The sequence below is a fragment of the Cetorhinus maximus genome, chromosome 12 (assembly GCF_964194155.1).
Source record: "Cetorhinus maximus chromosome 12, sCetMax3.hap1.1, whole genome shotgun sequence".
Taxonomy (NCBI): domain Eukaryota; kingdom Metazoa; phylum Chordata; class Chondrichthyes; order Lamniformes; family Cetorhinidae; genus Cetorhinus; species Cetorhinus maximus.
The window spans coordinates 69,646,209-69,659,072 of NC_135890.1; the positions used below are offsets into that span (position 1 = coordinate 69,646,209).

Here is a 12,864-nt window from a genome sequence, read left to right on the forward strand (position 1 = left end):
GTGTCTGCGCAACTCTACACAGATGAGGCTCCTTTTGCACTACTTTGTTTCTGCCAACCCTGCTCGCGGTCTCAGACCTTGTAATTCTGCAATATTGAGGCGATGGGAGAAAGTGGATTTCAACCCCTCAAAACTATTAGTTGTGTAAAAGTTGACCCTCTACTTTTTCGGCTAAGGATTTAGTTTTGGAACAAGGATTACAATGCACTTGTAAATGTTTCTGAAAATAAAGGTAATAGAACCATTACAGTAATTGATAGATGTGACTAGTTCAACATCAAATCGCCATATTAGAAAAGGAAATAGAGGCACTGGAGAGGATGCAAAAAAGGTTTACAAGGATGACGTCAGAAGTGCCAATTTTTCCTTTCAGAAAAGGATGAAATAGGCTGGAATAAAAACATAAAATGCTGGAAATACTCAGCTGGTCTGGCGGCATCTGTGGAGGGAGAGAAACGGAGTTAATGTTAGAAGAATGAAAGGTGATCTTCTTGAAATGTATAAGATCCTGAGAGGATTTGACAAGGTGGAAGCTGTGAGGATGTTTCCCCTTGTGGAGGAAAATGGAGTTGAAGCCCAAGATCAGCTATGATCATTTTGAATGGCAGAGCAGGCTCGATAGGCCTATGGTCTACTCCTCCTCCTATTTCATGCTCTTGAAGATATTGGCACATAAAAATGTACTGATTGTTGACTGATCGAACAGTGTAATTAGAACCATTGCAATTAATACAACAGGGAGGCAGTCTAGAACAAATCCACTCACTACCAGGAAAAATACAACTATACTCACTCAAAGGCTACAACTTCTATCACTTCAAAACTTGCTGTATTCTAGCATTTATCACATCACAAATATAATGGTACTCAGACTAACCTTGTACTGCTAAACTTTCTGCCACACTTGGAACAGGAGTTGGAGCTGCTGGTGTAACCACAGCTGGTGCTGGCATTGTTGGCGCTGTCACTACTGGTGCAGGATTGGAAGTAGTGGGATTGGGCTGGATGACGCTCACAGGAGTGCCTGTTGGTGATGTCAAGAGATGTTGGGAAGGATCTCTGTACATGCAAAGATCTATAATCCTACCAAGGCTGGGGTGAGGCGGCTCAGAAGACGTCAAGTGCATGTACGTAGCTAATAAGCTCTCACCCAGGCATCTCCACCTATAAAAAGAAAGCGCAATATATTAAATGACTGTTACCTGCAGGAATTGAAACATTGGTCTTTCGTTAGTACAGTTCACAAGTGTTCCTATAAGTTTTGACAGTGATAAATCACAATTGTGTCTCTTGGTTCATTTGGCAATTCAATCAAGAAACAGCACTGAGCAGGTACCAGCGTGTGGAGAAAAGAGGGATAGAAAGACAACTATTCTCCCCACCTTATGTAGCTCCTAGCACCTGACTTTGGAATTACTTTGTATGAAGTGCTCTTAAAATTCTGCTTGTATTTGCTTCATTCACATTATATTTTTACTCATACACTCCTTGCAGATACATGTTGAAACATGGAGATGTTTAAACAGTTGTGCATATAAACACCATTACATATCAACATGGTATCATTTCCAGGTGCAGCAGAAAGCATAAATAAGTCTGTTGATAAGGCTTCAAACTAGTAAGAAAAGGGGATGGTAAAATGTGAAGACAAAAGAAATAGGAGATGGGAGTTAAGGTCAGAACAAGTTAAGGATCAGGGGTAAATAAAGCATCAGGGAACAAATAGAGCTATAAAACAGCAGCATAAAAAGGACTGTTAAAATTAAAGTAAAAGGAACAATGAACGATACATTAAATCACTTGTACAGCAATGCACACATCATTGAAAATAAAACCTGGGAACTGGAGGCAATATTCTGTAACATGGAACAAGATGTAGTATCAATAACTGAAAAATGGCTGCATAAAGAACAGGACATGTAATTAAATATTGGTGATTACAACATAATCAGAAAGGATAGAGAAGTAAGAGGGAGGTTCTGGTAACTACCAATTACGGATAACGTGATGGCATTAGGAAGAGGAGATATAATTAACGGAAGGTTGGAAACGGAATCCATGTGTACTAAAATAAAGGATATGGGATTAATCACTAATAGAGTATACTACAGGCTACCTAATAGTGGAATGGAAGGAGGCGGAGGATGTATGTTAACAGATGTTAAACAGATGCATGGGAACACTACCACCATCGCTGAATTCCCGACCATCAACATCCTGGGGGTTACCATTGATCAGAAACTTAACTGGACCATCCATACAATTGCTGTGGCTACAAGAGCAGGTCAGAGGCTGGGAATTTAGTGGTGAGTAACTCAACTCCTGACTCCCCAAGGACTGTCCACCATCAACAAGGCATAAGCCAGGAGTGTGATGGGATACTCCCAATTTGCCTAGATGAGTGCAGTTGCAACAACACTCAAGGAGCTCCACACTTTCCAAGACAAAGCAGCCAGCTTGATTAGTACACCATCCACCACTGTGAACATCCACTCCCTTCACCACCAATGCACAGTGGTAGCAGTGTACACCATCTACAAGATACACTGCAGCAACTCACCAAGGCTCCTTAAACAGTACCTTCCAATGATGACCTCTACTACCCAGAAGGACAAGGGCAGCAGGCGCATGGGAACACCACCACCTGCAAGTTCTCCTCTAAGTCACTCACCATCCTGACTTGGAAATATATCGCCGTTCCTTCACTATTGCTGAGTCAAAATCCTGGAATTCCCTTCCTAACAGCATTATGGGTGTACCTACACCACATGGACTGCAGCAGTTAATGGTGGCAGCTCACCACCACCTTCTCGAGGGCAATTAGAGATGGGCAATAATGCTGGTTTAGCCAGGGACGCCCATATCCCATGAAAGAATTTAAAAATTCTAACCTAAAGTTTCAGCAAGAAGCCAGAGGATGATCATAGTTCTTGCAGCAAGGAATGTAATTGCTAACTTGGGGAAAGCCAACTGGCACTCTAGTTCTAGACTAGACCTTATATACCTTATATTTCCCTGAAAAACCCAGGCATGAATGGGCTGAAAGGGTGTGGAGGATGCAGAATGAAGAAAGGGACAGAGAACAATGACTGGTGAATTTTCAACAATTCCAGAACCAGGCTGTCAACTTTATCAAGCACTGTGAAAATGTAGCAATAATAATCAGGAACTATGCAATTTCAACCTTTAACTTTACCAGAAGGCTGACAAATGTCCAGAGGGCAGCATTGAAGGCAATATACCAACAGTGAGTATTATTCCCAAAGTTTCAACATGTAATCAGGACAACTATGTGCAACACAGCGGAATGCCAGATGCAGCATCACCCATAGCCTGTGACGTTAAAATGGCACTTAGTGAGAGAGCTTTTCCTAAGACAAATGCAGAAGTGGGTTAAGAGGATGTTCATCTTTTTTTATAATTGCTCATCTTCCTAAAACTCTTACTGAATTCTACCTAGTTCATTCACAGAACACCAGTTATGGACCAGCACCTCAGATAGACACCTGAGTTAATGTTAACAAAAGACATCAGAAAAGCATCACATTAGTTCAGGTCATTACAAAACAATGGTAAGATATGTTCTCATTTTATCCAGCTTCATGATTGTTGAATAGCAGACTACTTATTTACTTTGAAAGCAAAGGATCGTGTATATGAAAATCATTCCCCCTACACACATCTACAGTCCGAGGCAGTGCAGTAGGTAAATTTTTAGGCCCACAAGAGATCAAATATATATTTCACAAACAGTCTGTTAAACATTACATACGTGAAGTGAGATATTGGTTGTGTCAGTTGAAGATCTGGTTCCTCTTCTTGTATTGCTAATGCCTGTCTCTTCCTACGGAGCTCCAGAGCTTCCTCAATAACAGCTTTAGACTCTGCTGGATCCACATCCAATGCGTGAATGGACATGTCGCTAAAAAGAAAAATTCAGATCAGAGCAAAATTCAAAGTGGAAGCTAATAGTATAACAGCACAAGATGATTTCATCCTGCTCTGTTTTGCTCCATATTAAGAACAGTGAGGAAGAGAAAAAGGCTTTCTGACCTCAATTCAACCAAGCTTGCTCACTTTATCATGCGAGCTCTCAATATAGAGCCTTTCCTATTGGGATGTATATCAGGAAATTGAGTGCATTACATCTCCAAATTTCAATCCAATTGCAGAATTTATCCTCATATTCTCAATTCTATCGCTCTCCAGAAACCTATCCAAATGTCTCTTGAATTCATTTACATGTCAAGACTGGAACACATTAAGTGCAGTACAAAGGAAGTGCTGTTTTGTCAGAGGTACTGTTCTTTGGGTTAGACATTAAGACTTTCCAATAGTGAGCCAATGTATTACTGAAATTAGTCAATGTCCTAGACAAGATTCCTCCTTCAACCAACATCACCAGATTAACAGGTCATCCATCTCATCACTGTTTATGGAGCCTTGAATGTGCAAAATGACTTCCACTTACACCAGAGTTTGTTTGTGCCAATCACTTTTATTTGTAACTCTTACCACTTCATTGCCCTTTGAGTGATAGATACACCACTACTAGGTCAAATTTACTTTTTAACTGTTCCCTATGAACATAGGACTTAGAGGCAGTGGCCATTTGACCCTTCGAGATATTCAAGCCCTTTACTGCACTGAACAATTTGCACGCATCAAATTAGACCGTTATCTTACATGGCAGAACACATGCTGTCATTAAAGTCCCAGTCTGCTCATGACTCTCCCACACCTTCGTCATGCTTCTGCCCACAGGATCCTCACAATTGCTCCAATTTTGACAGAATCACAGAATCTTTACACACGGGTCATTCAGCCTGTCTTGTCTGCACCAATTTTGTAGAAATTAGATAGTTAGAAAACCATTACAGAGATAAAGAGGATCAAGAGAAAAGAAAAAGGAAATCAAAAAGTAAGACAGATAAACAAGTGAGGGATTTCAATGGAATCACCAAATCTGATTGCTTAGTTCAAATCTCTAGCCCACAGTAACAATTTGTTAAATCAACCATAGCTCTCAGTGCCCCAAGCATCATTACACTGGTGCTTCCATCTATGTGAAAGCAATTTAATAGGCACTGACATCACAATATAAATCTACATGACTCAAAAACCAGAAGATCCATGAGAGACAACTTTAAAATTCAAAAACAAAGATAAAACAACAACACCTGAATACATAGCTGCAAAAGGAACAGATGTGGAATGAAGGCTTCAACAACACTTGATCTAATACTGCATAAATTGGTAGGCTCACTCAGTAAAATATTAATAAAGTGATCACAATGTGGCAGGGCAAAGCCAGCTCTCAATCTGAGCTGTTGCTGCGAGTGATCTGGGTTACACATACACGTGAAGGTCCAGGGCAAGTTGGGAAGACTGTTTTAAAAAAAAAAAGCCAATGGGATCCTTCACTTTATAAATACAGGCACACTGTACAGAATCATTTCATAGAGGAAGAGGTAGCAGGATAAAGCATTAGCGAGGAGTTACAAGTATACAGAGGACTGGGAGAAACAAACTGCATTAGAAAAAAATAGTAACTTAGAAATAGATGGGATCACCCAAAGTTTGAGGTCTCTGCAGGACAAGATGTATAGCAATTAAAATGAAATTTTAAAAAGTTTATGTTAAAGGCTTGCTTGATAATTCAGTACAGAACCGAGCCAGTTACAGAAAGTACGGGGGAAAACTGAAGAAGAAAATAAGGGCAAAGTGAGTATGAGAGAATAGATTAGCATGCAACATAAAAGACTTTTGTGTTGCCTTTTAAAAAAATATAAATAGTAAAAGGGTACTTAAAGAAAGGGTGGGGCCAATAAAGACCAAAAAAGGAACTCTTTGGAGAGACAGACATGGTTGAGGTACTAAATGTACATCAGGCTTCAGTAACAATGCCACCAATATCACAGGAAAGGAGGATGCAATATTGGATAGGATAGAACAAAAATAGATAGAGTTACCTGAAAGGGTGGTAATGCTCAAAGTATAAAGGCACACAGTTTAAATGGGATGCATGCTAGTCTGCTGAGGAAAGTAAGGGGTAGAAATTGTGGAGGCTCTGACCACAATCTTCCAATCCTCTTTAGACATGTGAATGCTGTCAGAAAACTAGAGGATTGGAAAAATGGGAGAGGGATAAACCTAGTAACTATAGCCCAGTCAGCTAACATTGACGGTGAGCAAACATTTAAAGACAATAATTTGGGACACAATTAACTGGCACGAGGAACGCAGCGTTAATAAAATGAAAGTCACCGTGGATGTTAAAGGCAAATTGTATTTGGTTAATTTGACGGAGTTCTTTGATGAAGGTCGTGCAGCTGAAGTCGTGGAAGTAGACTTTCAAAAGGCATTTGACAAAGTACCATATAATAGGCTTAGACCATAAGACATAGGAGCAGAAACTAGGCCAATCGGCCCATTGAGTCTGCTCTGCCATTCAATCATGGCTGATAAGTTTCTCAACCCCATTCTCCCGCCTTCTCCCCGTAACCTTTGATCCCCTTACCAATCAAGAACCTATCTATCTCAGTCTTAAATACACTCAATGACCTGGCCTCCACAGCCTTCTGTGGCAATGAATTCCATAGATTCACCACTCTCTGGCTAAAGAAGTTTATCCTCATCTCTGTTCCAAAAGGTCTTCCCTTTACTCTGAGGCTGTGCCCTCGGGTCCTAGTCTCTCCTACTAATGGAAACATCTCCCCCACGTCCACTCTATCCAGGCCTTTCAGTATTCTGTAAGTTGCAATCAGATCCCCCCTCAACCGTCTAAACTCCATCGAGTATAGACCCAGAGTCCTCAAATGTTCCTCATATGTTAAGCCTTTCGTTCCTGGGATCATTCTCGTGAACCTCCTCTGGACCCTCTCCAGGGCCAGCACATCCTTCCTGAGATACGGGGCCCAAAATTGCTCACAATATTCTAAATGTGGTCTGACCAGAGCCTTATAAAGCCTCAGCAGCACATCCCTGCTTTTATATTCTAGTCCTCTCGAAATAAATGCCAACATTGCATTTGCCTTCCTAACTACCGACTCAACCTGCAAGTTAACCTTAAGAGAATCCTGGACTAGGACTCCCAAGTCCCTTTTCACTCCAGATTTCTGAATTCTCTCCCCATTTAGAAAATAGTCCATGCCTCTATTCTTCCTACCAAAGTGCATGACCTCACACTTCCCCACGTTGTATTCCATCTGCCACTTCTTTGCCCATTCTCCTAACCTGTCCAAATCCTTCTGCAGCCTCCCCGCCTCCTCAATACTACCTGTCCCTCCACCTATCTTTGTATCATCTGCAAACTTAGCCAGGATGCCCTCAGTTCCTTCATCTAGATCATTAATGTATAAAGTGAAAAGTTGTGGTCCCAACACTGACTCCTGCGGAACTCCACTAGTCACCGGCCGCCATCCTGGGAAGGACCCCCTTATCCCCGCTCTCTGCCTCCTGCCAGACAGCCAATCTGCTATCCATGCGAATACCTTGCCTCTAACACCATGGGCTCTTATCTTACTGAGCAGCCTCCTGTACGGCACCTTGTCAAAGACCTTCTGGAAGTCCAAGTAGATAACATCCATTGGCTCTCCTTTGTCTAACCTACTCGTTACCTCCTCAAAGAATTCTAACAGATTTGTCAGGCATGACCCTCCCCTTGATGAAACCATGCTGACTTTGCCCTATTTTACCATGCACTTCCAAGTATTCTGAAATCTCATCCTTCATAATGGACTCTAAAATCTTACCAACGACCGAGGTCAGGCTAATCGGCCTGTAATTTCCCGTCTTTTGCCCCACTCCCTTCTTAAACAGGGTGTTACATTAGCGATTTTCCAGTCCTCTGGGACCCTCCCTGACTCCAGTGATTCCTGAAAGATCACCACTAACGCCTCCACTATCTCTTCAGCTATCTCCTTCAGAACTCTGGGGTGTAATCCATCTGGTCCAGGTGATTTATCCACCTTCAGACCTTTCAGTTTTCCTAGCACCTTCTCCTTGGTATGGCCACCATACTCACCTCTGCCCCCCCCGCCGACTCTCTTGAACTTTGGGGATGTCACTCGTGTCTTCCACTGTGAAGACTGACGCAAAGTACCTATTCAGTTCCTCCGCCATTTCTTTGTTCCCCACTACTACTTCTCCAGTGTCATTTTCCAGCGGCCCAATGTCCACTTTTGCCTCTCTCTTACCCTTTATATATCTAAAAAAACTCTTGCAGTCTTCTTTTATATTACTGGCTAGTTTACCCTCATATTTAATCTTCTCCCTCCTTATTTCTTTTTTAGTTGTCCTCTGTTGGTCTTTGTAGGCTTCCCAATCTCCTGGCTTCCCACCACTCTTCGCCGCATTGTATGCTTTCTCTTTGGATTTTATGCTGTACCTGACTTCCCTTGTCAGCCATGGTTGCCTCGTCCTCCCTTTAGTATGCTTCTTCTTCCTAGGGATGAATTTTTGCTGTGTCTCCCAAATTACTCCCAGAAACTCCTGCCATTGCTGTTCCATTGTCTTTCCTGCTAGGCTCATCTCCCAGTCAATTCTGGCCAGCTCCTCCCTCATGCCTCTGTAGTTACCTTTATTTAACTGTAATACCATTACATCTGATTCCAGCTTTTTCCTCTCAAATTGCAGGGTAAATTCTATCATATTATGGTCACTTCCTCCTAAGGGTTCCTTCACCTTAAGCTCCCTTATCAAATCTGCCTCATTACACATCACTAAATCTAGAATTGCCTGTTCCCTAGTGGGCTCCACCACAAGCTGCTCCAAAAAACCATCTCATAGACATTCCACAAATTCCTTTTCTTGGGATCCACTATCAACCTGATTTTCCCAGTCTACCTGCATATTGAAATCCCCCATGATCACTGTAACCTTGCCTTTCTTACACACCTTTTCTATCTCCTGGTGTATCTTGTGCCCCACATCCTGACTACTGTTCGGAGGCCTGTACATAACTCCCATTATGGTTTTTTTACCTTTGCGGTTCCTCAACTCTACCCACAAAGATTCTACATCATCTGACCCTACGTCATTTCTCGTTATCGATTTAATTTCATTTCTTACTAACAAAGCAATCCCACCCCCTCTGCCAACCTGCCTATCTTTTCGATAGGATGTATATCCTTGGATATTTAGCTCCCAGTCCTGATCCCCTTGCAGCCATGTCTCCGTGATGCCCACCACATCATACCTGCCAATTTCAATCTGCGCCACAAGCTCATTTACCTTATTTCGTATACTGCGTGCATTCAGATACAACACCTTCAGTCCTGTATTTCCTGTCCCCTTTCTCATTGTCATCCCTTTATTTGATGTGCTTGAAGTTAGATTCCTAGCCCTTTCCAAACACTCTGTCCTATTTTGTGTTCTGAAGACTTTAATAGCCTCTCCTGGGCTCTCCTTTCTTTTCAGTTTTTTCATAATTTTCCATGAAGTTGAATCCATGCTAACCTGCTACTTTGTTTCCCATTAGTCATGCTTCTTGGAGTTTTACCACCCCCACCCCACCCTCCCATTTACCCTTTTCGCTAGAACATTGGTCCCAGATCGGTTCAGGTGGAGACAGTCCCAACGGTACAGATCCCTCCTGTTCCAATACTGATGCCAGTGCCCCACAAAATAGAACTCCTCTTTCCCGCACCACTCCTTTAGCCACGTGTTTACTTCCCTTATTCTCGCGTCCCTATGCCAATTTTCACGTGGCTCGGGTAGTAATCCGGAGATTATAACCCTTGAGGACCTGTTCTTTAATTTAGTTCCTAGTTCCTGATAATTCCCAAACAGGTCCTCTTTCCTAATCTTACCTATGTTATTTGTCCCGACATGGATCACAACAAATGGATCCTCCCCCTCCCTCTCCAATATCCCTTCAAGCCGGTCAGAGATGTCCCTCACCCTGGCACCGGGCAGGAAACATACCATGCGGGACTCTCAATCCTGCTTACAAAGGAAGCTATCAATTCCCCTAATTTTAGAATCCTCTACAACTACTACTTGTCTTTTTGCTCCCCCCTCTCGAATGGCCTCCTGTGCCATGGTGCCGTGGTCAGCTGGCTCATCCTCCCTACAGCCCTCTTCCTCATCCACACAGGGAGCAAGTACCTCGTACCTGTTGGACAAGGTCAAGAGCTGAGGCTCCTCTGTTCCTGAACACAGGATCCCTCTACCTGCCTCACTTGCAGTCACACCCTGCTGACCCTGACCATTGACCGGACTTGAGGTACTTAATCTACCGGGTGTGACCGCCTCCTAATACAAAGCATCCAGGTAACTCTCCCCCTCCCGGACGTGCCGCAGCGTCCGGAGCTCGGACTCTAGCTCATCAATTCTGAGCTGGAGTTCCTCCAGCAACCAACACTTGCTGCAGATGTGGTCACTGCGGCTCACAATGGGATCTGCCAGCTCCCACATCATACAGCTACAGCACATCACCTGCCCAGCCATCTCTACTTAGATAATTAATTTATTAATTAGCTTTGCAGTTTTTTTTTTCATATTTGGTGCAGATTTCCTACCAACCAATCAGGTCACAGCTTTCCTGTGACGTCACTTTTTCAGTTTTGGCTTCAGTTACTCTGTGCCCTGAGGTCACTGCTCCGGTGCTCCTCCCTCCGACTGGCTTGTTAGCAAAATTGAAACCAATGGAATTATAGGAATTGTGACTCCATGAATTCCAGATTGGCTAAGAAGCAAAAAACAGAACGGTTGTTTTTCAGATGGAAGTGTGCAGTGTTGACCCCAGGATTCAGTGTTAAGACCACGATGTTTGTAAATGGCACAACACTTGTAAACATAGTAACAGTGAGGAAGAGGATAGTAACAGACTTCAGGAAGACAGGCAGGCTGGTGAACAGGCAGACAAATGGCAGATGAAATTTAGCAGAGAGAAGTAAGCAGTAACTTATTTTGGTAGGAAGCACAAGCAAAGGCAATATAAACCAACAAAATGGTACAATTTTAAAAAAGGAAGCAGGGAGCGAGAGATCTGGGATTGCACATGCACAAGCTTATAAAAATGCCAGGACAAGTTGGGAAGACTTAAAGCCAATGGAACCCTTTATTTCATATATACAAGCACGCAGTACAAAAGCAAAGAAGATATGCTAAAGCTTGATAAAACACTGGTTAAGTCTCAGCTGGAAAATTATGCCCAATTCTGGGCACCACACTTTAGGACAGATATCAAAGCCTTAGAGTGGATGCAATGGCGATTTAGCAAAATGAAAGCGGGGATGGTAAGGTTAGACAGAACTTTAGAGTTGGTCTATGGTCAGGGACAGGAGGGTGTGACAGAGTCGGGCAGGTGTGGGGAACCAGCATGTAGCGATGGAAGATCCTCAGCCCCTGAATTTGACCATCAGGTATGAGGCGTTTACTACCTGTGAGAATGAGAAGGACAGCAATGTGGATGAGAACTGACCATGGCACAATACAGCAAGATGTTATTCAAGCGGGGAGAGCGAAAAGGAATACGGTAGTGAAAAGGGACAATATAGTTAGGGGGATAGATACTGTTCTCTGCATCCTCGGCCAGGAACTCTATGTGTTGCCTGCCTGGTGCCAGGGTTAATGACATCTCCTCAGGACTGGAGATAAATTTGGAGTGGGTGGGGCGGGGGGTGCAGTTGTCATGGTCCACATGGGAACCAGTGACACAAGTAGAACCAGGAATGAAGTTCTGATGAGTACGTTTGAGGAACTAGGGTCCAAATTAAAACACAGAACAAAGGTGCAAGATTATCTGGTTACTAACTAGAATACTAGTCGATAAAATCTAACTTTATTATTAGAAACTAACATCTAACCTTATTAGGAACTTGTCTTGGTAGTATAGTAAAGTGGGAAAACTTAGAATTAAGACACAGTACAGAAAAGATGCCAATAGTGGGACCATGGGAAAATTATATCAACATTTAAAAGAACTTACTCCCAACAAAAAGCTAAAGCCTTGAGCCTGTCTGTGAGGCTGCTTATGTATGTACAGACACGGGATTGGAAAGTCTAGGCCCCTCTAGAGGTAAGACCTTGGAACACTGAATTAAGGGATGTCATTAACTTGTAGATGTGAAAAACATTCTGTAATGGTGTGATGCTCACATGAAAGATACTTGGTTGGTCAGGAAAAATATTCTCTCAAACTGGGCTGAAGAGGATTGGAGTGAAGAAGGGATTAATTTGATAAGAGCCAGGAAAAGAGCGGCCTTGAATTGTCTTTGTACGCAGGGAGAAAACCTCCAGGAACAGAACAAGACAAGGCACAAGGGAGAGAGAGGGAGAGACACGAAGACTAAAACTGCAAGTCAAACCATTAGCACACTCTACAATCTTGACACAGGTAGTATAATCTGTGTTAAACTGTAAATCACCATCCCAGTTTGTCATAATTTTACTGAACTTAATAAGCTTGTTTTGACTTTATCTCATTCATCTCCTGACTGAACAGTCTGTTCCTATAACAGTTGTGTGCAAGAAACCACTCAAAACCAACAAAAGTAATCATCTCAGCCATGCACCAATTAGCATAGGATCAAGCAGATTAGAGAATTAAACACGTGGCTCAAAGAGTGGTGCAGTGGGAGGGGTTATGATACACTGGCACTGGCATCAGTACTCAGGGAAGAGGGAGCTAGTCTGTTGGGATGACCCACTTAAACAGAGCTGCGACCAGTTTCCTGGCCAATCATATTACTAGGACTGTGGATTGGGCTTTAAACTAACGAGGAAGTTGGGGGGATGGTGAGGAGGGGAGGGTTAGGGTGAACAGAGATTTAGAAACCCAAAGATAAAGTCAAGGTAACAAAACAGTGTAGAAATGTGGGTAAAGACAAGCAGAGTGGGATGGGACAAAGAGGTTAA

General features: G+C 42.8%; 1 protein-coding gene across 3 annotated transcripts in view; it reads right to left on the reverse strand.

Moving 5' to 3' along the window:
* cabin1 (calcineurin binding protein 1) overlaps window positions 1-12,864 on the reverse strand; it is a 528,604-nt gene that overhangs the window by 486,992 nt on the left and 28,748 nt on the right. For all 3 annotated transcript variants that reach the window (XM_078553837.1, XM_078553836.1, XM_078553835.1), the window contains exons 7-8: window positions 3,773-3,922; window positions 878-1,164 (exon numbers count right to left, since the gene is read on the reverse strand). In XM_078553837.1, the coding sequence (XP_078409963.1) occupies window positions 878-1,164; window positions 3,773-3,922 (437 nt within the window). The remainder of the gene's footprint in view (window positions 1-877; window positions 1,165-3,772; window positions 3,923-12,864) is intronic.